Source organism: Chiloscyllium plagiosum, chromosome 7, assembly GCF_004010195.1.
Source record: "Chiloscyllium plagiosum isolate BGI_BamShark_2017 chromosome 7, ASM401019v2, whole genome shotgun sequence".
NCBI classification, from domain to species: domain Eukaryota; kingdom Metazoa; phylum Chordata; class Chondrichthyes; order Orectolobiformes; family Hemiscylliidae; genus Chiloscyllium; species Chiloscyllium plagiosum.
This window is the reverse complement of record NC_057716.1, coordinates 58,142,766-58,166,401: the sequence shown is the minus strand read 5'-3', so window position 1 is coordinate 58,166,401 and position 23,636 is coordinate 58,142,766. Positions and strand designations below refer to the sequence as shown.

The 23,636-nt window shown below is 45.4% G+C and overlaps 1 protein-coding gene across 7 annotated transcripts in view; it reads left to right on the top strand.

Annotated features, from left to right (window-relative positions):
• LOC122551617 (coiled-coil domain-containing protein 148-like) overlaps positions 1 to 23,636 on the top strand; it is a 99,195-nt gene that overhangs the window by 44,887 nt on the left and 30,672 nt on the right. For all 7 annotated transcript variants that reach the window (XM_043693809.1, XM_043693807.1, XM_043693811.1 and 4 more), the window contains 3 exons: positions 1,808 to 1,956; positions 4,295 to 4,390; positions 8,810 to 8,973. In XM_043693809.1, the coding sequence (XP_043549744.1) occupies positions 1,808 to 1,956; positions 4,295 to 4,390; positions 8,810 to 8,973 (409 nt within the window). The remainder of the gene's footprint in view (positions 1 to 1,807; positions 1,957 to 4,294; positions 4,391 to 8,809; positions 8,974 to 23,636) is intronic.

The window sequence follows — 23,636 nt, the reverse complement described above, 5'->3', positions numbered from 1 at the left end:
AGAAGGCATTTGGTATGCTTTCCTTTATTGGTCAGAGTATTGAGTACAGGAGTTGGGAGGTCATGTTGCGGCTGTACAGGACATAGGTTAGGCCACTGTTGGAATATTGCGTGCAATTCTGGTCTCCTTCCTATTGGAAAGATGTTGTGAAACATGAAAGGGTTCAGAAAAGATTTACAAGGATGTTGCCAGGGTTGGAGGATTTGAACTATAGGGAGAGGCTGAACAGGCTTGGGCTGTTTTCCCTGGAGCGTCGGAGGCTGAGGGGTGACGTTATAGAGGTTTACAAAATTATGAGGGGCATGGATAGGGTAAATAGGCAAAGTCTTTTCCCTGGGATCAGGGAGTCCAGAACTAGAGGGCATAGATTTAGGGTGAGTGGGAAAGATATAAAAGAGACCTAAGGGGCAACCTTTTCATGCAGGGGGTGGTACGAGTATGGAATAAGCTGCCAGACGATGTGGTGGAGGCTGGTACAATTGCAACATTTAAGAGGCATTTGGATGGGTGTGTAAATAGGAAGGGTATGGAGGGATATGGGCCGGCTGCTGGCAGGTGGGACTTAATTGGGTTGGGATATCTGGTCAGCATGGACAGGTTGGACCGAAGGATCCGTTTCCATGCTGTACATCTCTATGACTCTATGACTCTATCAGCTTGGTAAGAGAAGACATCTTATTTAGAATCCTACAGCTCTGTGATCGAATTCCATGTGATCTAATGTCATTCTAACATAGTTCCCTTTGCATATTCTCTGTAGTTGTACTTAAAATAAATGTGCAACTTACTTTATAGTCTCCTACAGTTGGTGCCAAACCCTTCACTCTATGGAACCTCTCTCATCATCAATCACATCTGGCCTGTGTCAATCATCGCCCTTCATCCATCACTCCCTGGTGGGAAAAACTGAGCAAAAGAGTTATTTGTTCCTGTATGGCTGACCTAAGGGTGCTGACCCCATGAAAGGCTGCCAGCGGCCTCCTAATTACCCGATTGTCTCAATTCAGTGGATCATCTCCAAAGGAGACAACAGGGGTTACACACTTCCTCCAGCTGGCAGCTGAGATGATCGCTTGTGTTACTGTGATTCCCTCTTATTATTACTCAGAAACAGGTTGCAGAGTTTTGGACGAGCTAAGGACTGTCAGATATGTGTTATTTTGAACACCAGCAAGAGTTTAGTTTTTTCACAGTTGAGGATGAAAATGCGTGGAATGGAGCAAACATGTTATAGTTTAAATATAAATAAATTTCAGTGATAGTTGAACACAATGTTAAACCAATGTCTTTTATACTCAGCAACATAAATGTTCTGCAGTGGAAATAGAATGAGGGAAAGTGTTTGCACTATTAACAACTAAAAGATTATTGAACAAAGATTAATTTTGATTTGGTTTTGTTTCATGGGGCTGCTTTTTGTAGGTCTCGCCAAGATAACTCTCCCTTCTCATAGTTCATGTGTTTCATCATGTCTCATCTATATATGTCATCCTGAGCCTTTTTTGAATAAGGATGCGAAAGAATTGCTGGCCTTGCCAACAATGCCTACATCCCGTGAATGCATAAAATAAGTCTGGAACTGCTGATAAGTCCATTTTTTAAAAACTGTGTTAATTGTTCTATGAAAATTTAAGTAGTTCCTTGTATATTACTACTTTCACATGGAAGTGGTAAAATATCACTACAGGGATTGAAGAATTTTTAAAATGTATTTACCCTTTCAGTAGTAGAGTGAAATTGTTCGAACTGTATCCTTTTAAAGAATCATTACATAGCAGGCACATTGAGAATTTCTCTCTAACATAAGGTGCAATGTTGCAAAGAGACCAAGAAGCTTTTAGAACAGCTACAGTGGATCCAATCTTGCAATTGAAAAAAGACTTGAAACAAAGGCTGATTGAAATACAGCATTGTTACCAGGGTGATGGACTTAATTCCTGCCAGATACAGCAGCAGGTACAAAACTATTTAATTTAATTTTTATTTATTTTGGGCTTCATAGCAAGCCATCAATGCATTTAACTTACTGTCAGTGAACATTTATGCTCATTAATGTCTAATTTCTATATTTATATGTAGAGATTACTGAAAAAGGTAATGTATTCTAGAAATAGAACAAAATCACAAAAATCAGATATTTGTGTAAATTGTCCTTAATTTTGGTTTAACACAGCAACAAAGAACAACTTGTTTTTAAATAGTGCCATTAATGTAATAAAATATCATAAGGCACTTGACAAGAATGTTCTAAAACAAATTCCAAAACCATCAAGTTGCACAAAGCGTTATTAGGCCAGATGACTGACAGTTTGGTCAAAGACATAGGTTTTTAAGGTTGTTTTTATTGACGTTGAAATGATTGGGAGATGACTATATTGAAAGAAATAAGATCTAAGGGAGCTTGACACCGTTGATGCGTCTCCTCATGGGAGTATCGAGAATGGAGGCACACTTTCACAGTAAAGGACCTCATTAGAGAGAAAAAGTGGGTCATTAGAGTCATGCAGCATGGAAACAGACCCTTTGGTCCAACCAGTCCATCCCAAACATAAACTATCCCACCTGCCTGTGCTTGGCCAACATCTTTCCAAACATTTTTTATTCATGTACTTATCTAAATGTCTTTTAAATGTTGTAACTGTACTTGCATCCACCACTTCCTCTGGCAGTTCATTCCACACATGAACCACTTTTTTTGTATAAAACAAAAATTGCATCTCAGTCTTTTTTAAATCTTTCTCCTCTCACCTTAAAAATATGCCCCCTTGTCTTGAAATTGCCTACCCAAGGGAAAAGAATTTTGCCTTTCCCCTTATCTATACTGCTCATGATTTTATAGAACTCTATAAGGTCAACTCTCAACCTCTATGCTCCAATGAAAAGAAAATTCCAGCTTATCCAGCCTGTCCTTTTTTCTCAAACCCTCCACTTCCAGCAACATCTTGGTGAATGTTTGTTTTAGACTGATTTGACCAAAGGGTTTGTTTCTGTGCTCTATGACTCTGTCAAAAGGTGGTTTACATGTCTCAGCATTCCCAATCCCAGCACTTGTGGCCACTGTATTCATATGGTTGTTCAGTTTGATTTCTGATCAATGGTATACCCAACAGATATTGATAATAGGAGGTTTAGCAAAGGCAATACAATTGAATGCCAAGGGAAGATTGGTAGATTCTGTCTTGTTAAAAATGGTCATTGCCTGGAACTTATGGTCTGAATGTCAAGTCCGAGACTGACCTTTGGCTCGATCTTGCTGTATAGGAACACAGATTACTTTAGTATCTGAAGTGTCATGAATGGCACTTCTGACCTTACGATGATGGGAGGTCTTTGTGAAGCAGTTAATGATGGTTCTTATGTTTCCATGCATTATACTTCTGAAAGCCTCTGGTACAAGTGATTTGAGAATAAGTTGTCCCCAAGATTGTTGTATGTTTTGTCTTGGAGCTATGCAGAGATGGCACTAGTTTTCATGTGTGTAACAAAAATTTATTCACAATACTTCAAAATATCTTCATAGCTTCATAGTAATTGAAACAGGAGTAGACCTTTTGGCCTGTCGAGCCGGCTCCGCCATTCATTAAGATCATGGCTGATTTGTCCATCATCTCAGCTCCTCCTACCTGCATTCTCTCCATAACCCTTAATTCCCCTACCATGCAAAAACCCATCCAATTGTATCTTGAATCTGCACAATATTTGTGGCTTTTTTGTTTCCAGCAACTTCTATAATCTTTTTACTTTTCTGTGAATCCTGAGCCAGATTTAACAAATCAAGCATAGTGAACATCAGTAGTAAACAGACTCACATAATCAAGCACAGAGCTTTTCAATGATCTTTAACAACTGCCAGGACTGTGATTAGAAGAATGCAAATGCCAATAATAGCACTGCTCGCTTCTGCACAAGTTCACCGGTTCTATCATGCCCCCGGGATATTTTTGCAGAGATGGAATGGCATGTCAGCAGGGCTACCCACTGCATGAAGCAGAAAACCAATGGCGGTAATTAAGGGTGACTTAAAAGCTCCTAAAGGACTATGACTGACTGGCATTTTCCACTCAGCCACAAAGTTTCCACAGGAGGCGGAAGCTAATTTACCTGCCTGAATGTGACCACCTTGTGGCCAACCTAAGAAGGAAGAGAACATAAATGTCAGTCAAAGCTTTCCAAAATTTCTCAAATTATTACTGTTTTAAATTACCTAGAGGGGGAACTAATTGTAACTCCTCAACACTTGCTATTCTTCTGCTTATGAAACACATATATTTTCTTGATCTTTATATGTAATTAGGTGGAATCTGTAAGAACCCAACAGAAAATGACAACAGACATGCTTGAACAAGAGAGAAGCATCTTGGAAGAACAGATCAAAAATATTGAATTTGAGGTAAATAATTTTTTGAATTATACAAAACAGGAAGGTCTATTTCTCGTCAGCTAAATACTGAAGCATTGGAAAAGTGAGTGCTTTTTGGTTCATGTAAGTTATGAAATACGACTCAGTCCAAATTTCCTTGACTTTGACCTTAGTTTGAAATTTAGAATGAATTCCTTTCATTATTTGAAAAGTACCTGAGAGCCTGCACTGGAAAGACGTTTCTGTTGCAGGTTGTTACAGTTGTCTTTATGGTGAATGACATAGCTCAGCAATTAAAATCCTGGTGACCCAGAAATCATGATGCTTCTCCTCCACTACAGCCACTTGGCATGACAAGACCTGTTGATATGTTAATAGTACAATCTTAAACTGTTTCACTATTTAGCTTGTGCATAGCACCATCATAGCCTGAAACATTGAAAAATCAGGAAGAAATAAAATGATCACACAAAGACATAGAAAAGAGGAACGGGAGTAGAACATTTGGCCCTTTTATAAGCCTGCACAGCTATTCAACATGACCATGGCTGATCATCCAATCAGTACCTTTTTTTGCCCTGCTTTCTTCCCATAACATTTCACCCCATTCGACATAAGAACATTCAATGTATTGGCTTCGATCACTTACTGTGACAAAAAATTCCACAGACTCACCATTGTCTAGACGATGTAATTTCTCCTCCATTCAGTCCTAAATGACCTATACCATATCCTTAAATTGTAACCCTTGATTCTCGATTCCCCAGTCTACGGGAACATGCATCATGTGTTTACCCAGTCCAATCCTGACAGATGTTTAGAGGGTTCTATGAGATTCCCCCTTATTCTTGTAAAATCCAGTGAATATAATCTTAACCAATACAGCCTATCTTCGTACATCAATGCTACCATCCCAGAAATTGGCATTGTATTGGCTAAATAAGAACATGGAACATAAGAAATAGAAACAGAAGTAGAAGTATTTCTAATTTCCTGGTATATCCATATATAACTAGGTTTCTGAAAATTTTTGGTCTCTGTTTTGAATATATTAATCTACTAAGCATCCACAGTGGGCTACAGTTGAAAATTCCAAAGATTCACAACTGATTGGTTGAAAGATGATTGTGTTGTGGTTATGTCGATATGCAGTGAGTTGAGCGTTTATAAAGAAATGCCATAAGGAGGTAGGACACAGCACGAAGAATCAGAGCCAGTTTGAAACTTGGGGAAGGATTTTACCTTGGGGTGGCTTTTCCTGCGCTGTTACCAAAAGGTCATTGTGAAAGTTAATCTGCTCCAATGGGCTATCCCCAGCTATTTAACACTCAGAGGAGTCAGCAGCTCCAATCCAAACACTAGAAAACTAAGTGCCAGTTGACAGGTTATACAGTTGGGTAGTATTTTAGCAGGACCAAAATAGGAGGACCTGGGTGGGGATGCAAAGAAAGTAGGGCTGGGGTCCACAGGCCACAGCATGTAGATCACCCAGTGGGGACAGAGTTCGGTAACCTCAATTAGCACAAGAGCACTTGCCCACTAGACAGTACATTATGGCTAGGTTGATGCTAGATGGCAAAAAGCACAGACTTTTATGCCCCCTCACCTGCAAATCTCCTTGCTGGGACTTTAATTTCTGTTCAAAGTCAATTGATTGCCAAAAGATTGAGTTAATGCTTACTACCTTGTTATTGTATGCAACTATTTGAACATTAGAATTGCCAATTGCTGCCATATTGCTTAACCTATTGGATAGTTCGAACATGGCATAATAGTGGACATACATATTTGCTTTGTTATGCTTTTTTTCATCATGTAATACTTAAACCATGACATTCTCTATTTAAGGTACCTCCAAATTGACATCATTTCATTTTGGCATGGCAACTGCCATAGGATTCAATGGAGTGCACTTAAAGATTTCAGATTCTTAGAACATCATGATGAGTATTAGATTGACTGGAAGCTGTATAACTGAGTTGTTTTTCTCCTGACTGCACTGACACTAATATGCTGGTAGAAAGAAATAATTACTCAGTAAGAAAGCATTTAAATTAGTGAGATGGGAGGAAGACACAAACCAAAAAGAAGCTTAGAAAATATAATACAAGCATTTCTGCAGACAAGAGAGTGGTTAAAGTGAAATAGAGTGATAGAATAACAGTAAACAGTGTAACACAAGTCTAAAATAAAAACAGCAAAATGAGGAAGTTCAGAGACTTGGAATATTGACTGTCTCTAGATACTGTTGAGAGTGTGTTGCTGGAAAAGCACAGCAGGTCAGGCAGCATCCGGGGTTCAGGAGAATCGACGTTTCGGGCCAGAGCCCTTTCCTGATGAAGGGCTCTGGCCCGAAGCGTCGATTCTGCTGCTCCTCGGATGCTGCCTGACCTGCTGTGATTTTCCAGAAACACACTCTTGCCTCTGATCTTCCAGCATCTGCAGACCTCACTTTCTCCCTGTCTCTAGATACTGTCATTTCCAGTATTTTCTGTTTCTTTTAGTTAAGATATCCAGCATTTGCAGGCTTTTACTTCTGTAAAGGAGTCATAAATGAATCTAGGTTGAATTGTTTTTATCTGATTGTGAAATATTGTATAAGTAAAGCAGTAATGTATGTAGACGTCTAGGCATCAGTTTTTATTTACTATATACCTATGTCTAAAGTATCAAGCCAAAAGGATGCTGACCTGTTACACGAGGTTTATACTCACAACCAAAGAGGAAGGGTACCATTGTCTGGATAGGTGAAAATCTTAAATTAAGAAGCTAGAACTAGTGATACAAAAAAAACTTCCCACATACGTTTGGGACACCACCCAAGCCCTCCATCTCCTCCCTGACCTCCAATGCCTCATCTTCATCATGGACATCCAATCCCTATACACCTCCATCCGCCATGATGAGGGCCTCCAAGCCTTCATTTCTGCCTCTCCTGACGTCCCCACCAGAACCCTTCCACTGACATACACTCATTCGTTTGGCTGAACTGGTCCTCAACCTCAAGATATCTGGTGCCTCATTTTCATGTGCCATGCTGCATTATCATTTTGAAGAGGACATTTAAAGTTCTGCCAAAACTCTTCAATTTGGAAACTCTGAGAAAAGCCTGGAAGAAACCACCTTTGACCTCTAAGTAATAAAGAAGATCACTTTATTTTAACAACGATCTGGCTTTTTGGCTTTTTGAACTTATGTCTGAATATTCAAAAGATCTGGAGGTAGAATCAGTTTGGTTAGAAAAGCAAGGAAATGTATGATGAATGGTAGAATCACGGAAATACAGAGGATCAGAAGGACCTTCATCTGATTATTAACAGATCCTTGAAGACAACAGGACAGGTGGAAAAGGTGATGAAGAAGACATACAGGATGCTGCCTCTGTTTGTTGTTATATTGAATACAAGAGTAGGGAAGTTATTATTTGAGCTGTAGAATCTGTTAGTCAGGCCTCAGCTGGGGAATTGTGTGCAGTTCTGGTTGCCACACAATAGGGAGGATGGCATTGCATTTAGAGAATGTGGAGACAAGATGCACCAGGATCTGGGTTTAGAGATTCAGCTACGAAAATGGACTGAATAGGCTGGGTTGTTTTCTCTATAAATTCATAGAGGAATTTATAATGAGAGGCAGAATTGAAGATAAAAGGCAGGAGGTTTAAATGCAATTTGAAGGAAGACTTTTTTTTCACCTTTTAGGATGGTGAGTATCTGTATCATTGCTTGAAGGGTGTTAGAAGTGGGAACCATCACAATATTTACTATTTAGATGATCACTTTAAAGCACCATATCATACAAGACTACAGTCCAGGTACTGAAAAATGGGACTACAATTGATAGGTGCTTGATAACTAGCATGGGCCAAAGTAAAACCCAATGATTATGACGTTCAAATAGTACATAGGTGCAGAAGTGATGAGAAAAGTAAATGAATGTTGGCATTTATTGCAAGAGGAACTGTTGTGCTGCATTAATAGTATCCTTTCCTCTGGTTCAGAAAGTCTTGGTTCAGGTCCAGCCTGTCACAGGTGTGTCATTACATATCCAAGCACGTTGAAATGCATTAGAAGCAATGGTGATAAATTGTTGCTGTGACAACCTCTAAACTGGAAGTACTACAGTAAGGAAAATTCCCTTAATATTCTGTGGAATCTGCAAGTGTTTTCAAGAATGTTTGATTAAGTCTTTTAGTAGTTTGTATAAATCATAAAGGGATTAATAAATATAGTTGTGTGGATGGTAACTTTGCCCCTCATGAAAAATTGGCCAGAAGTATGTACTCATGAGATAAGTGAAATCTCTGCAGTTTTTCTGCTCTTGTTTCGTGCTCACAAGAAAATTAACTTCATTAACCTTATTTCAGATATTATTGGACATTAGGATCATTAGGTGGAAAATTATAGCAAGGGTCATTACTTTTCATAATTTTCTCTCTTTTTATATAATCAGGAAGAAATCTCTCCTCATCTTGATGAAATTCCAGAGGATGTGCACTACTTGGAATGTCCATATCTCAACTTGAAGGCCTCTGTTCTGCAAGAGTTCCAGAACCTGAATGCAAAATACAAATCTCAGCTAGAGGAAATCAATCACCAACTTAAATTTATGGACAGGTAGGATAACAATTACACAAGAAATGAATAATGAGATTAACCTAATCCACAAGTGACCTTCCTGCCAATTAGATTTTTAAAAATCCTTCACCCTGCAGTGGATGTGTTTGCATAACTATGAAGCAGAGATTTTCATCTGCCTGCCACCCGACTCATGCTGAAAATCAGGGGAGTCAGTGGATACTTAAGGAAAAGCTCCCAACTTTCAATTGCAAGCATTCTACTAGATGTGGTTTTAGGCAAAAACTCAACAAGGATCAGAGTTGCATTGTGTTTCTTTGCAAATGTTGTTATGATCCAAGTAGAGCAGCGACTTTTTAAAAAAATAAATTCAATCATTCCAGTTATTCAGAAATTCCAGTTATTTATTAAAAGAATAAAGCTATAATAACCTACAGTTAAAAACCAAAGATTTTTTTCTTCCACAAGAGTCAATAAAGCAAATACTATCTTAATCACCTATATTCTAAAACAAAAGTCAATGTTAGTTAAACATGAATCAACTGCTAGTTGTGGTTTATTGAAGACTATAAATTTACACATTAAGTGGCAGGTACATTTAAGATGCATCATGTGATTTGATTCAATCATAGAGTTCTTCAAAGCTGTGTTTTCCTTAAGAATTTCAGCTCCTCGCTTTCCAGAATGTAGATTAATCCCAAGCTACTGTAAGTGCATAACCCACTTGACCAGATGGTCTTCACCAAATTGGCACGTGTCTGCAAAACCTCCTCAGCTTGATCTGGATGGCTTAGATCACTAGTGTTATTTGTGAATAAAAGAAACAGCTCCAGCAACTGGCTGTGTCCATCTCTTCCTCAGCCAGATGGCAAGCACTGCATAGGAGGTGGTGTGAGTGAAACACACCACACTGTGAGTTACACTCGATTATGTTACCAGGATGAAGCCATCTCTCTTTTGTTCTCATTCGATTTATAATTCTACAATAATATTGTTTGACATTGATTAGTCTTCTGTGTGTTAATGGATTGTGGTAAAGACTGAAAAGAAAGTTGTAGGGTAAGTAAGCACAGGAGATATTGTCATGAACTGGCCCCCAGTCCATGTGGGATGATGATGGTTGAGGCTTCATGCTTCATGCGCTTGTGTAGCAATAGGATGAATGAAATGTGTGTGCTCACTGGATAATTCATCTCTCTAATGGAAAGCCTGGGACATTGCTTTTTGCTGAGTCAGGTCATTCCTGAAGAAGGGCCTGTGCCCGAAACGTCGAATCTCCTGTTCCCTGGATGCTGCCTGACCTGCTGTGCTGTTCCAGCAATAAAGTTTCAACTTTGATCTCCAGCATCTGCAGACCTCACTTTCTCCTTGTAGCCATGTCAATCAATTGATCGTTCTGAAGCCTATATGGTTTTAGCAGCCTCCCTTCAGTATGTGGATCCTGACTTTCTCTGAGATGCCTCCTTCATGCTACTCATCCCTGTCCAGCTCTGAGCAAGAGTGTTGTATCAGTACTTTCTCCTGATCCAGCTCTACACCTCTTTGTGTATCTCTTGTTGTGTAGTGATGTTGTGGAGCATGCAGCAAAGCAGCCACAAAACTGGACATTCTGCCTGGCTAATACCGGAGGACACTACTATATTAGTGAAGGCAAAGGAAGCATATCTTCAACATGCCAGTAGTCTGCTCAAAGCAGGTCCATGTTGAAAGATGATTTTGGTAGTCACACCTCTCTGCTTCTCTGCCTAGATAACTGACAGGAACATGGTTAAAAATCACACAACACCAGGTTATAGTCCAACAGGTTTAATTGAAGCATACTAGCTTTCGTAGCGTCACTCCTTCATCAGGTGGTAGTGGAGGGCTCAATCCTAACACACAGGATTTATAGGAAAATTTTATACTGTGATGTAACTGAAATTATACATTGAAAAATTGATTGTCTTTAAGCCTTTCATCTGTTAGAATATCATGATAGTTTCACTTCTTTCATGTGTAAATCACGAATTTTTTTTAAAAGGTTGTTTCTCAGTTTAGCTGTTAACAATGGTGATAGCTAGACAATATGTTGAAGGTGTTAGCCCTCTGTGTATTCTGTCTATGCTATGATGTTTAGATTGATTCTAATCTAAAACGTGAGATACGCAGATGCCCACACAGATATCCACACGCACCCTTACAGCCACACACACTCCCACACTCACACATGCACCCCCTCACAGACTTAAGTCACCCTGCACTCACTACACACACACACACACACACACACAGAATTCATGCAGTTTTTGAGCTCAGAGTTCTACATGAATGCATGCAGTTTTTGAGTAAAGTACAAATTCACCGCACAAACTATATGTGTGCATGTGGGTCTTTGTCTGTCTCTGTGTGTGTGTCTGTCTGGGTTGGGGGTTGTTAGTGTGAGAAAGTGTGTGTGTTTGTGTGTGTGTGTAGTGAGTGCAGAGTGTCTTAAGTCTGTGAGGGGGTGCATGTGGGAGTGTGGGAGTGTGTGTGGCTGTAAGGGTGCGTGTGGATATCTGTGTGGGCATCTAGGAGGGACTGGGGGGAGGGGCGTACGAAATGCGATAGGTGGAAGGAGGTTAAGGTGAGGGTGATAAGCCGGAGTGGGGGTGGGGGCGGAGAGGTCAGGAAGAAGATTGCAGGTTAGGAAGGCGGTGCTGAGTTTGAGGGATTTGACTGAGACAAGATGGGGGTGGGGAAATGAGGAAACTGGAGAAATCTGAGTTCATCCTTTGTGGTGGTCACCTGTAATGTGACATGAACCCAAGGTCCCGGATGAGGCCCTCCCTATGGGCCACTTTTCGATGCTGCCTGTCCCAAAGTCCGCCTTGGAGGATGGTCACCCGAAGGTCCGAGGTCGAATGTCCTGGACCACTGAAGTGTTCCCCAACTGGGAGGGAACACTCCTGTCTGTTGATTGTTGTGCGGTGCCCATTCATCCGTTGTCGTAGCCTTTGCTCGGTTTCCCCGATGTACCATGCCTCTGGGCATCCTTGCCTGCAACGTATAAGATAGACAATGTTGGCTGAGTCACATGAGTACCTGCCATGTACAAGGCGAGAGGTGTCCCCACGCATAATAGTGGTATCTATGTCCACACTCTGACACTAGGGTGGTTGTTTAAAGGCAAGTAGTGGAGGTGTGGGGAAGGTCTTGGTGAGTTGCTCATCCTCATTGATAATGTGTGCAGGTTACAAGGAACATGGTGTAGTTGCAGCTATGTTCTTCGTGACCTGCAACACATTATCAATGAGGATGAGCACCTCACCAAGACCTTCCCCATACCTCCACTACTTGCCTTTAAACAACTGCCAAACCTCAAACAGATCGTTGTTCGTAGCAAGCTGCCGAGCTCTTAGGACAACTCCATACAACCCTGTCATGATAGGTGCTGCAAGACGTGTCAGAGTGTGGACATAGATACCACCATTACGCGTGGGGACACCTCCCACCTTGTACATGGCATGTACTCATGTGACTCAGCCAACGTTGTCTATCATATATGTTGCAGGCAAGGATGCCCAGAGGCATGGTACATCGGGAAAACCGAGCAAAGGCTACGACAACGGATGAATGGGCATCGCACAACAATCAACAGACAGGAGTGTTCCCTCCCAGTTGGGGAACACTTCAGTGGTCCAGGACATTCGACCTCGGACCTTCGAGTGACCATCCTCCAAGGTGGACTTTGGGACAGGCAGCATCGAAAAGTGGCTGAGCAAAGGCTCTAGCTAAGTTCGGTACCCATAGCGAGGGCCTCAAGCGAGACCTTGGGTTCATGTCACATTACAGGTGACCACCATTGCACTATACACACACACACATACTCCTACACACACACACCCTCTCACACACACACACAGGCACTCCTATACACACATACACACGGACACACATATACACAGACGCGTAAACAGACACCCACGCACACCCTTACAGACACACACACTCACACATGCACCCTCTCACAGACTTAAGAACTCTGCACACATACTCCTACACTCTCACACTCACAACCCCCAACCCAACAGACACACACACAGAGACAGACAAAGACCCACATATATTTTGTGGGGTGAATTTGTACTTTCAGGGTTACATTGTACTTTACTCAAAAACTGCATGCATTCATGTAGAACTCTGAGCTCAAAAACTGCATGAATTCAAGTAAAACTCTATTATCTCACAATTTAGATTAGAATCAATCTAAACATCATGGCATAGATAGAGAACACAGGGGGCTAACACCTTCAGCATATTGTCTAGCTATCACCATTGTTAACAGCTAACCTGAGAACGCAACTTTTTAAAAAAAGGTTTTGTGATTTACACATGAAAGAAGTGAAACTATCATGATATTCTAACAGATGAAAGGTTTAAAAGACAATCAAGTTTTCAATGTATAATTGCAGTTACATCGCACTGTAAATTTTTGCTATAAATTCTCTGTGTTAGGATTGAGCCCTCCACTACCACCTGATGAGGGAGCGACGTTCCGAAAGCTAGTGTGCTTCCAATTAAACCTGTTGGACTATAACCTGATGTTGTGTGATTTTTAACTTTGTACACCCCAGTACAACACCGGCATCTCCAAATCATGGCAGGAATATGGACCACCTCTTTAGGCAATAAATATTATCACCTAGCAGCTACCCACAGAGTCTGTGTGTTGGCTTGAAGATGTGCAGTAGCTAGTGCTCTCTCAGGAACCAGCTATTATTACAGTTGCCCTGACTGCAAACATGTAGACAGGAATTGAGTGAGTGGAGCTATTTCTACTGAAGAATCGAGTTTTCTGGTCTGTTTGGTGTCTTAATAGCTACTTGGAAGCAATTTTTAAACTCCTGGAGCTACAAGAATCCAGTAAAGCAATCTCACAAATTCCAATGAACTTGCCATGCCTGCTGACTGAAAATCTGAAACTGTGACAATGGGGCCTTTTAATGAGCCCCATGACCAAGCACTTCATTAGTGCCATTGTTGGTTCCAGACACTTTAAAGCTGTTTAATTAGTACCCCAACCGCCACTACATTCAACATTAACTCCCTTTCGCACCAATGCTGAGTGACAACAATATACACCATCTGCAAGATGCGCTGGAGCAACTCACAAAGGCTCCTCCACTAACACCTGCTAAACCTGCAGCGTCTACCTCCTATGATGAGGACTGTAGTAATTCAAGAAATCGGCTCATCATACCTTCCCTAGACCAATTAGATATTGGCAATAAATGTTAGCTTTGCCAGTGAAGCCCATATCATGAACATTTTTTTTCTAAACCTTAGTGGAAGTGTGGAAGTTGTTCTTGCACAGATCAATTGTTACAACTTATGTAAATATAATCAGCATGGAATCTGTGCTTGGATTTGAGCTTCAAGTTATTATGCACTATTCTCAGTAAAATCCATTGAAGTTGTTATGTGTTGTTGAATAAAGAATATGAGTTTTTAATTACATGTCAAGCCATATCAGTGATGAATAATCTCTCAGCTCTGACAAACCAATATTAGAAGACTGGATTATCATTTCATCCATTCTGTTATAAAACTTACAGAGAACTTTTCTCAAATTTGTTTTCTTTTCAAGGTATGGCACTAACCCAAGACCAGTTGGAAGCTATTTAACTTTGCAGAAACCCTCCTGAAGTTTGATGAAAGAAATGTGGAGGCATTTTATTTTTTTTTTAAAAGATGGGGTGGTACTGTTTGTGCAAAGCAAGCTCTCTAACAGAGCTCAAAGTCCATGTCATGCTTTCTGAGGAGGCTTCTACAGATAATAAAAGGGAAAAAAAAGGTTCCACTTGGAGCATACGAGTTAGCCTCTGAGGCTTACAGGCAGAACTTTTGGAATCTCTGGAAGTTGCTGAATACATTTTAGTTAGAATTAGTTAGCAGTTAAGAGGGTAAAGCAAAATAACTTTGATCATTGGATGTAGGCATTAATGACAGAGATTATGTTTGAGACCCTTACGGAAATAACTCCCTGGAAGAGTTCAAAAATCCAGTGTTTCCAATTATAAGAATGCATATTAAAAGCAAGGAATTTCAACTGCCAGATAGGCAGCTAAAATGGGCTTGTCCATAAGCCCAAACCCTTTTCCATCACCACAAACCTGAGAAAGATAAGCGTGTTAAAAGGAGAAAAGTAGCTAAAGATGAGAAAGGAGAGCTGAGAATTCCCTGGGATCTCCAGATTAGCACTGAAAGGAAGGTGCTAAGAGTGGAAGTAATGACCTTTAAGGCTTTGTATGGATTGCTGGATGTTTCCAGATAAATGCATAGGACTTGCCAGGTTCTCAAAGTCTTTTTTTTTATTTCAAAAATATACTTTATTCATAAAATAATTTGATGGTCTGTACAGTTGGTCATGCCATACGTACGTAAACATTTACATAAAGAGATCAGAATTTATCATTTTTATTCACAGGTCTGTACGTTTATCAATCATATGTCCATATGTTTAGCTGAGGAGTCAGCAGTGCCCAAATGAATGCGTGGGCCCCCTGTTCTTCTTAGGCAGGCAAATGTTACACAGTGGTCTTTCTCCACCGCACCTTGGCGGCAGCTGCCCCAAGCTTCAGCGCGTCCCTCAACACGTAGTCTTGGACCTTGGAATGTGCCAGTCTGCAACATTCAGTCGGGGTCAACTCCTTCAGCTGGAAGATCAACAGGTTTCGAACCGCCCAGAAAGCGTCCTTCACCGAGTTGATGATTCTCCAGGCACAGTTGATGTTCGTCTTGGTGTGCGTCCCGGGGAACAGAACGTAGAGCACGGAGTCCCGCATCACGGCGCTGCTCGGGACTAACTTCAACAAACACCAGTGCATTCCTCTCCAGACTTCTTCTGCGTAAGCACATTCCAGAAGGAAGTATGTGACAGTCTCGTCCCCCCGCCCAGCCACTTCGAGGGCAGCGTGCGGTGCAGTTGAGAGTCCGGGCGTGCATAAAGGATCTCACAGGCAGAGCCCTTCTCACCACTAGCCAAGCCATGTCTTGGTGCTTGTTGGAAATTTCTGGCGATGAGGCATTCTGCCAAATGGCTTTGACAGTCTGCTCAGGGAACTGCTCTATAGGATCCACCCTCTCCTTTTCCCGAAGGGTCTCAAGGACACTAGGTGCTGACCACTTCCTGATGGACTTGTGGTCAAAGGTGTTTTTCTTCATAAACTTTTCCACGAAGGACAGGTGATATGGAACGGTCCAACTACTCGGAGCGTTCCGCGGCAGCGAGGCCAGGCTCATCCTTCGCAACACCGGGGACAGGTAGAACCTCAGTATGTAGTGACATTTGGTGTTTGCGTACCGGGGATCCATGCACAGCTTGATGCAGCCACACACAAAGGTGGCCACCAGGGTGAGGGTGGCATTGGGTGTATTTTTTTCCCATTGCCCAGATCTTTGTACAGCGGGTCCCTTTCGGACCCGGTTCATCTTTGACCTCCATATAAATTGGAAGATGGCCCAGGTGACTGCAGCGGCACAGGTTCTGAGAATCGGCTAGACCTGTGCCATGTATAATAGCAATGACAGTGCCTCACACCTGATGACCAGGTTTTTTTCCCGCAACCGTACCTTCCATCTGCCCAGTTTCTGCATCAATTTGCTAATACGCTCCTCCCAAGACCTGGCGCAAACCCCAGCCCCCCCGAGCCAAATACCCAGCACCTTCAGGTGGTCGGTCCTGACGGTGAAGGGGATCGAGGATTGGTCGGCCCAGTTCCCGAAGAGCATGGCCTCGCTCTTGCCTCGGTTTACCTTGGCCGCCGAGGCCTGTTCGAACTGGTCACATATGCACGTGAGTCTGCGCACGGACAGCGGATCCGTGCAGAAAACGGCGGCGTCATCCATGTACAGGGAGGCCTTGACCTGCAGGTCCCCACTGCCAGGAATAGTCACCCCTCTCAGGCTCGCATCCTTCCTGATGGACTTGGCAAATGGCTCTATGCAGCACACAAACAAGGCAGGAGAGAGGGCACCCTGCCTGACTCCAAATCTGTCTGGGAAGCTATCTGATTCCCACCCATTGATTGAGACTGCACTGACAATGTTGGTGTAGAGCAGTCTGATCCAATTGCAGATTCCCTCCCCAAAGCCCATTTTGGAGAGAACATCTCTCATATACCTGTGTGATATCCACAGAATTTTGTAATCTGCATTCAACAGTGAGATTGGTCTCCAATTTTTGAGTTCCTCCCTCTCCCCCTTCCGCTTGTAGATGTGGGTGATGATGCCTTTCCTCATGGATTCACTCATGGTACCTGCCAGAAGCATACTGACATACACCTCCAGCAGGTCCTGGCCAATCAAGTCTCACAGAGCGGAATAGAGCTCGACCGGTAAGCCGTCGCTTCTGGGAGTTTTATTCTTTTCGAAGGACTCGAGGGCCTTGGTCAGCTCATCCAGAGATAGCGGCTGGTCCAGCCTCTCCCGTGTTCTGTCGTCTAAGACCTCCATGATAGAGGACAGGAACGACTGGGAGGCCGCGCTGTCAGTTGGCTGCACGTCATACAGGCTGGCATAGAAGGATTTGCCGATCCTCATGACGTCAGCCTGAGATGACATCTTCGAGCCATCTTCTTCCTTCAGGCTGCTGAGCACGGAGCTCTCTTTGTGCACCTTCTGGAAGAAGAAACGTGAGCACGTCTCGTCCTGCTCCACCGAGCGGACCCTGGACCGGAAGACTATCTTGGAGGCTTCCGAGGCAAAGAGCGAGGCTTGCTGGCCCTTCACCTCCTTGAAGTCCTCCGTGACATCGACCTCCATCGTCTGCAGCAGGAGCAGGTTCTGCATACTTTCCTGGAGCTGGGACAGTTTTCCCCACCTCTCTCTCGCCTCCTGAACCCCTTTGAGGATGAAGAACCTCTTGATGTTCCCTTTTACTGTTTCCCACCAGTCTGCTGGGGACACAAAGAGGGGCTTCACGGTTCTGCAACCTGCGAAGTCCCTCTTGAGCTCCTCAGTGTTTCCCAGGGTCAACAGCTTTGTGTTCAGCTTCCACGTTCCCTTACCAGCCCGCTGCTCGGCCAGCAGGAGGCAGTGGTCAGAGAAGAACACTGGCTTGACGTCGGTGGATCTGACCGAGAGCGTTCGGGACACAAACAGGTAATTTATCCTTGAGCGGATAGACCCGTCGGCCCGTGACCAGGTGTATCAACGCTGCGCTCCATCTGCAGGGGTGCTGAAAACGTCGTGCAGCTTGGCATCTTTTACCGTGTCCATCAGGGCTCTGAACGTGGCGTCCAGTTTACTGTCCCCCTCGCCAGATCGTCCATCTGTATCAGTGATACAGTTGAAGTCTCCGGCCACCAACAGTGGAAACTGCTACAGGACGGCCAACCATTCACTCTTACCCACTGGGGCGTACACATTAATCAGTCTCAGGGGAGCATTCCTGTACATGACGTTGGTGACGAGGAGGCGTCCGCCCGCGACCTCCTTAACCTCAGAAATGGTGAAGTTGCCTCCTCGCAACAGGATACCCCGGCCGGAGGCACGGCTATCGTTGCCCCCCGACCAAACCGATGGCCCATGGGCCCACAAGCTCGACGCTTCTCGGCCTTTTGGCTCCGAACATGTGTAGTTCCTGAGGACCAGAGGAAGAGAATCTGCTCGAGTGCTGCAGGTTCGACACAGCGGACATGTGCTGGCAGGGGAGATACCACGGGGGTCGTATGGCGGGTCGTCGGAGCTGCTGAAGATCATCGCTGGATTGTGATTGGATGCTGGAGGATTGTTTGGTTGTGCTGACCTGCTCTTGGTGGATCTTCATGCTGGCTTCGGCCTAACGCCAATTCAGGTACCAACCAACCTCAGAGCTATAGCCTCAGCAGCCGCTCACAGCCCAGGCCAGGGTATTTGCAACACAGTCAGGGTGACTGTGAAGAAGGTGGAGGAGCACACAACAGTCGATTGGACGGTGTTCGTGAAGAAGATTTTCCTGGAGTGCTGCGGGTTCGAAGCAGTGGATGTGTACTGCCTGCAGGATTTCCCTGCGGCAGGCTATTTCAATGTGACCTTCAGGAGCGTGAAGAATTGCGAGCAGCTCCTGAAGGTCTTCAAGGAGAATGAAGGGGAACCTCTGTTCTCCATCTTGTCGGCGGTCCCGTTATGTGTGCTTCCTGCGCAAAGGAGTCGGGTTGTAACAATCCATATGTACAACCCCCACGTCCCAGCAGCAGATGTCCTGACCTTCCTGAGAAGATACGTCCAGGTCGAGGGAGAGAGTACCGATGTGTATGATCCTTTCGGGATCTGGACCAGCAAACGACAGGTCAGGGTAACACTGAGGGTCGATGCCTATGGGAACATCCTCCACCCACCCTCCAGCTTTGCCATCGGAGGAAGCAGAGGTTACCTGACGTACGCAGGGCAGCCGAAAGTGTGCCGAACCTGCAGGAGGTCAGGCCACATGGCGGTGGACTGTAAGGTGACCATCTGCCAAAACTGCAAACAGGAAGGCCACCCGACCAAGGAGGCCAAGAACTGTAATCTATGCAGAGAGGCGGGCCACATGTACAAGGCCTGCCCAAGACGAGGGGCTGCCATCTATGTACAGATGGCAACACGAGCCGTGGACCGCCTAAGACCAGCAAGGTACCACAAAACAGCACAGGAATGGTGTCTGGAGGCACCCAGAAGGAAGGGCAGACTGTAGTGGAGCAGACGGCAGACAGCGGAGAGGTGCAGCAGCCGATCCAAGCTCCTTCAAGACAGACAGAGGAAATGGAAGAGGAGGGAACAAAGGAGGCAGAGGATTGGATTACTGTCGAAAGCAGGAAGAGGAAACCTTACAAGGCCCCCAAAGCCACCCAGCAAAGTGGGAAGCGACACCTAGATGACGAGGATACAGGCAGCTCTTCCGACGGTGAGGACGGGCACAAGGAGTGTCGTCACCAGAGGAAGAGACAGAGCGCTGCAGGGAAAAAGGAGAGCAGCACCGCCCAAACAGGGAAAGACGATCCCTCTGAGGGGATGGGTAAAGGCCTCCCCCCACCCGGTGAGAACCAAGAGGTACCCACCGGCCCACAGCTCCAGGTAACTGGGAGTAGCGGTGTTATGACAGCCCCGCTGTCAGATGGAGAACTGGACTGTGCAAACCCTGGGCCCAACCCGAAGACACCAGAGCGGGGAAATGGCCCCAGCGTGGAGCCGGACAGCTACCTCAGCCCTAGGTAGGGTCCAGCAGTTTGCTGTCACCACGGGAATGCACACAGCTACCCCAGAGAGGCAAGACCAGCAGCAAATGGACACTGGTAATCTCATAAACTGTTAAAATGGGGATAAGAATTGTCAGCATCAATGTGCGTAGCATCAAATTGGCTGCGCAATGTGTTTCTACAACGGCCTTCCTGGCCAATGTTAAAGCCGGCGTCCTGTTTCTGCAGGAGTGTAGGATACCGCACTTCAGCAGCTACAGGAGATGGTCGGGCTTGTGGGCCCATGGGCCATCAGTTTGGTCGGGGGGCAACGATAGCCGCGCCTCCGGCCTGGGTATCCTGTCGCGAGGAGGCAACTTCACCATCTCTGAGGTTAAGGAGGTGGTGGGCGGATTAATGTGTACGTCCCAGTGGGTAAGAGTGAACGGTTGGCCGTCCTGCAGCAGCTTCCACTGTTGCTGGCTACGCCCAAGGCGGTCATTCTGGCTGGAGACTTCAACTGTATCATTGATGCAGATGGACGATCTGGTGGGGGGGACAGTAAACTGGATGCTATGTCCAGAGTCCTGATGGACACGGTAAAAGATGCCAAGCTACACGACATCTTCAGCACCCCTGCAGACGGAGCGCAGCGTAGATACACGTGGTCATGGGCAGACGGGTCTATCCGCTCAAGGATAGATTACCTGTTTGTGTCCCGAACGCTCTCGGTCAGATCCACCGACGTCAAGCCGGTGTTCTTCTCTGACCACTGCCTCCTGCTGGCCGTCTGTCACCTACAGGACGAGCAGCGGGCTGGTAAGGGAACGTGGAAGCTGAACACTAAGCTGTTGACCCCGGGAAACATTGAGGAGCTCAAGAGGGACGATGCAGGTTGGAGAACCGTGAAGCCCCTCTTTGAGTCCCTAGCGGACTGGTGGGAAACAGTAAAAGGGAACATCAAGAGGTTCTTCATCCTCAAAGGTGTTCAGGAGGCGAGAGAGAGGCGGGGAAAACTGTCCCAGCTCCAGGAAAGTATGCAGAACCTGCTCCTGCTGCAGACGATGGGGGTCGATATCACGGAGGCCCTCAAGGAGGTGAAGGGCCAGCAAGCCTCGCTCTTTGCTTCGGAGTCCTCCAAGATAATCTTCCGGTCCAGGGTCCGCTTGGTGGAGCAGGACGAGACGTGCTCACGTTTCTTCTTCCAGAAGGTGCACAAAGAGAGCTCCGTGCTCAGCAGCCTGAAGGAAGAAGATGGCTCGATAACGTCATCTCAGGCTGACGTCATGAGGATCGGCAAATCCTTCTATGCCAGCCTGTATCACGTGAAGCCAACTGACAACGCGGCCTCCCAGTCGTTCCTGTCCTCTATCATGGAGGTCTTAGACAACAGAACATGGGAGAGGCTGGACCAGCCGCTATCTCTGGATGAGCTGACCAAGGCCCTCGAGTCCTTCGAAAAGAATAAAACTCCCGGAAGCTACAGTTTACCGGTCGAGCTCTTTTCTGCTCTGTGAGACTTGATTGGCCAGGACCTGCTGGAGGTATATGTCAGTATGCTTCGGGCAGGTACCATGAGTGAATCCATGAGGAAAGGCATCCTCACCCTCATCTACAAGCAGAAGGGGGAGAGGGAGGAACTGAAAAATTGGAGACCAATCTCATTGTTGAATGCGGATTACAAAATTCTGTCAAAGGTAATCGCCAACCGGGTCAGGTCTGCTCTGGGGTCGGTGATTCACCCTGACCAAACCTGTGCTGTACCGGGCAGGAAGATTGCTGAGAGTCTCGCCCTCCTCAGGGATACGATCGCCTACGTTCAGGACAGAGGGTTGGACACCTGTCTGATCAGTCTGGACCAGGAGAAAGCCTTTGACAGGATATCACACAGGTATATGAGAGATGTTCTCTCCAAAATAGGCTTTGGGAAGGGAATCTGCAATTGGATCAGACTGCTCTACACCAACATTGTCAGTGCAGTCTCAATCAATGGGTGGGAATCAGTTAGCTTTCTCGTCAGATTTGGAGTCAGGCAGGGCTACCCTCTGTCTCCTGCCTTGTTTGTGTGCTGCATAGAGCCATTTGCCAAGTCCATCAGGAAGGATGCGAGCCTGAGAAGGGTGACTATTCCTGGCAGCGGGGACCTGCAGGTCAAGGCCTCCCCGTACATGGATGATGTTGCCGTTTTCTGCATGGATCCGCTGTCCATGCACAGACTCATGTGCATATGTGACCATTTCAAACAGGCCACGGGGGCCAAGGTAAACTGAGGCAAGAGCGAGGCCATGCTCTTCGGGAACTGGGTCGACCAATCCTCAATCCCCTTTACCGTCAGCACCGACCACCTGAAGGTGCAGTGTATCAGCAAAGTGAGGCAGAAACTGGGCAGTTGGAAGCTATGGTCGCGGGAAAAAACCTGGTCATCAACACTGTCATTGCTATTATACGTGGCACAGGTCTGGCTTGTTCCCAGAACCTGTGCCGCTGTAGTCACCTGGGCCATCTTCCAGTTTATATGGAGGTCAAAGATGGACTGGGTCTGAAGGAACTCGCAGTACAAAGATCTGGGCAATGGGAAAAAAATACACCCAATGCCACCCTCACGCTGGTGGCCACCTTTGTGTGTGGCTGCATCAAGCTGTGCATGGATCCCCGGTACGCAAACACCAAATGTCACTACATACTGAGGTTCTACCTGTCGCTGGTGTTGCGAAGGATGGGCCTGGCCATGCTGCCGCGGAACGCTCCAAGTAGTTGGACCGTTCCATATCACCTGTCCTTCGTGGAAAAGTTTATGAAGAAAAACACCTTTGACCACAAGTCCATCAGGAAGTGGTCAGCACATAGTGTCCTTGAGACCCTTCGGGATCCTATCGAGCAGTTCCCTGAGCAGACTGTCAAAGCCATTTGGCAGAATGCCTCATCGCCAGAACTTTCCAACAAGCACCAAGACATGGCTTGGCTGGTGATGAGAAGGGCTCTGACTGTGAGGTCCTTTATGCACGCCCGGACTCTCAGCCACACCGCACGCTGCCCTCGAAGTGGCTGCGGGGGGAACGAGACTGTCACACACCTCCTTCTGGAATGTGCTTACGCAGAAGAAGTCTGGAGAGGAATGCAGTGGTGTTTGTCGAGGTTCGTCCCGAGCAGCGCCGTGACGCGGGACTCCGTGCTCTACAGTCTGTTTCCCGGGACACACACCGAGACGAACATCAACTGTGCCTGGAGGATCATTAACTCGGTGAAGGACGCTCTCTGGGCGGTCCGAAACCTGTTGATCTTCCAGCTGGAGGAGTTGACCCCGACTGAGTGTTGCAGACTGGCACATTCCAAAGTCCCGAACTATGTGTTGAGGGATGGGCTGAAGCTTGGGGCAGCTGCCGCCAAGGCGCGGTGGGGAAAGACCACCGTGTAACATCTGCCTGCCTAAGAAGAACAGGGGGCCCACGCAGTCATTTGGGCTCTGCTGACACCTCAGCTAAAAATGTAATTGTACGGGTTCACAAAGTCAATGCAGAGAAAGGAGCCCTGACCGAAGAATACAACAGG